The sequence below is a fragment of the Rhagoletis pomonella genome, unplaced genomic scaffold (genome assembly GCF_013731165.1).
Source record: "Rhagoletis pomonella isolate Grant_MI unplaced genomic scaffold, Rhpom_1.0 Rhpom_scaffold_00006, whole genome shotgun sequence".
NCBI lineage: Eukaryota > Metazoa > Arthropoda > Insecta > Diptera > Tephritidae > Rhagoletis > Rhagoletis pomonella.
In genome coordinates this window covers 77,480,101-77,483,152 of record NW_023458560.1, presented here as the reverse complement: position 1 = coordinate 77,483,152, position 3,052 = coordinate 77,480,101, and the positions used below count along the sequence as shown (strand labels likewise).

At 34.3% G+C, this 3,052-nt stretch overlaps 2 protein-coding genes across 5 annotated transcripts in view; both read right to left on the bottom strand.

Moving 5' to 3' along the window:
• LOC118741352 (protein phosphatase 1 regulatory subunit 14B-like) overlaps window positions 1-3,052 on the bottom strand; it is a 251,722-nt gene that overhangs the window by 138,842 nt on the left and 109,828 nt on the right. The window lies entirely within an intron of this gene.
• Window positions 2,873-3,052, bottom strand: part of LOC118741350 (ribosome biogenesis protein WDR12 homolog) — a 7,812-nt gene continuing 7,632 nt past the window's right edge. Inside the window, exon 7 of one of the 2 annotated variants that reach the window (XM_036473291.1) lies at window positions 2,873-3,005. In XM_036473291.1, the coding sequence (XP_036329184.1) occupies window positions 2,993-3,005 (13 nt within the window). In that variant the 3' untranslated portion in view covers window positions 2,873-2,992. Of the gene's footprint in view, window positions 3,046-3,052 lie in introns of both variants that reach the window. The other variant, XM_036473292.1, reaches the window with a different exon arrangement.

Here is a 3,052-nt window from a genome sequence, read left to right as displayed (position 1 = left end):
TTGTTTTGACAGTCGGAAAAATAAATTTGTAAATGTGTGGGTAGCATCTCGTTGCTGGGGTAACCAACAACGGATGCTTGAAATCGCCGACGAGCTTAAAGGCCAAAACACAATAGCGCAGTGGCAGTGACAGTTTTTAAAATCAGCTGTTACTGCTAATATTGGCAGTCAATGCCGCAGCAAACACAATACGGCGTTGTCAGTGACCATGATTCAATAATACAAGGTTAGATAATTATTGACAGCTGCGGTTTGACACTCCCTTACAAAAGGTTGCATTTACGAAGGACAGAGAAAGGGCAAGAATGCAATCCCTTGTTGCGAAAATGGTAGTAGAAAAGTACGCAAAGTAGGCAATTAGTAGTGAAATTCCTTTTGTAAATTCTAATGTATTTGCAGGAAATCTGGCATTTTAAACGAAATGTTGAATGTAATATTGATTTATCTACGTGAATTACGTAATTTATATGCTATTTAGCTGTATAAAAACTGCAAAATGACTCAAAATTAAAATAAGACTACTATGAGATTGATGTAAATATCCAATGCTTATCTTTTTATCAGTTAAATATGCTTCATATGCATATACAAATAAACATATTGCACAAAATCGTATACTTTTATTTCACACCAAAGCTACACTGTTTCCATGTAAATTTGCAAAGAAGCAACACGGTGCCACTGCTAAGGGAGCGGTGCGAGAGAGACAACTGTCAGTTTATCGAACCTTGTATTATTGAATCATGGTCAGTGACTGCTTTTTTTGACATTCCCTTTTGTTTGTTTACATTTTTGTTGTTGCCTTTTAGGCTTCAGTGACATCAACAGATGTTGGCTGCGTTTCATTTATGTCAAATTGAATTTAGAATTTGGGCTAAACTGAGCAGTACTGCTAGCTGCCACTGCTGTATTTTGAGTCGCTTCATTGGACACCACACTTTCTAAAAAACAGCTGATTTCGAAAAACTGCCGCTGCCACTGCCACTGCGTTATTGTATTTTGGGCTTAAGTAACGTAACTCTTTTTTTCTGGCAGGCTGCATGATTCAATAATACAAGGTTAGATAATTATTGACAGCTGCGGTTTGACACTCCCTTACAAAAGGTTGCATTTACGAAGGACGGAGAAAAGGGGAGGAATGAAATCTCTTGGTGCGAAAATGGTAGTAGAAAAGTACGCAAAGTAGGCAATTAGTAGTGAAATTCCTTTTGTAAATTCTAATGTTTTTGCAGGAAATCTGGCATTTTAAACGAAATTTTGAACGTAATATTGATGTATCTATGTAAATTACGTAATTTATGTGCTATTTAGCTGTATAAAAAATGCAAAATGACTCAAAATTAAAATAAGACTACTATGAGATTGATGTAAACATCCCATTTAAAAACAGTTTATGTTTTCATCAGTTAAATATGCTTCATATGCATATACAAATAAACATATTGCACAAACGCTCATACTTCTATATCACACCAAAGCTACACTGTTTCCATGTAAATGTGCAAAGAAGCAACACGGTGCCACTGCTAAGGGAGCGGTGCGAGAGAGACAACTGTCAGTTTATCGAACCTTGTATTATTGAATCATGTATTGAATCATGGGCAGGCTGTAGGTGTGTGTACAGTAGGCTGTACGGGCATGATGTAAACAAGAAAGTACACCTAGTTTCAAGTTTGACGGATAACAAAATTTTTTGAACTTTCATAAATTGTGAGAATTCTCAACGGCCTTGTCACTTTGGTAATATAAACACAATAAATCGGTGTATTTTCTTTCTCACATTTATACCAATTTATATCAATTTAATACGATTTCAAATCAAAAATCATTATCGGGGCTTAGTAATTTCTTTACTTACGTGTTTTACGCCTTTTTTATTTCAAATATATAAAATGTAAAATGTTACAGGAGACGATGACGTAATTGTTCTTTTTATTTTATAATAAAAATCACGAGAGAATTATGTTATTATATTTATATTTTCTTATTTTGAATGCAGTCTTGCTATTAAAAAATCGAATTCTTAAGAATATTCTTTCCAAATAAAACCTTTTTATATTATTTTGATCCAAATTTACTTTTAAAGTTCTCATCAGATTTCGCAAAAAATAGGCGTTGTGGTATTTTATATGGAGTTCTTGATTTTTTTCAGAGCTGCATACTGGCCGTATGCAAAAAACCGGAACGACCCAGATTTATATCTGGCAAAGGACTGTCACTGCAGCAACACTTTTTGTTAAATAAAACACTTATTGTAAAGAAAATGTTTTATACATTTAATTGGTGGAAAATGAAGTAATTTCACAAAAGTGAAGTGACAATTTCCAAAGTGAAGTGAAACAATTCAATTGAATTCACTCAACACTGGAAGCCAGTATTGCCATTTCGCTTGATACGTAGCATTGCCAGCTGATTTCAAAAATAATCTTGGATTATTTTCAAAGATGAACGAACTTCAAATATAGATGACACGAATAGATTATCAGGTCCATTCTGAACAGAGACTCCCCAAGAGTTTAAACTCTTTTCCCTTTCCACCTATCATCAATAAAAATTCCACGAGTAATTTTTATTTTAAATGGCGGCTTTGAGCTTTCTCATAAAGTGTCAAACAGCTCTTTCGAAGTTCGAATTTCCTCCTCCCAAATTTTCACAGAAAATGCTACTTCCTGGGAATTAACTACTGGAGGATTTATTTCTCGGGAGAATCAAATTCCCGGAGAACAAACTCTCCGGGAGTTTGCAGAATTGGGCTGTTTACAAATGTTATTAATACTTGGATAAGTTCTCAAACAGACCAATACCATTTAGGTATAAGAAATAAACTTCAAAGTTAATTAAAAATTAACCAAAACCAGTGTTCCAAACATCGTCGTTTTCGATTTGAGGTTTTTAATTTTTATTATTTTTTATCAAAAGTTAATTTAGCTCGTGAAAAATATAACGTCTGATAGTTTTCTCAGAAAACTCTTTTCGTCGACTTCGGAAGAATTTATTTGCCCTCGTCCATGGCTTCCGCGGAAACGGCTTTACGTGACTTGAAAACTCGCAC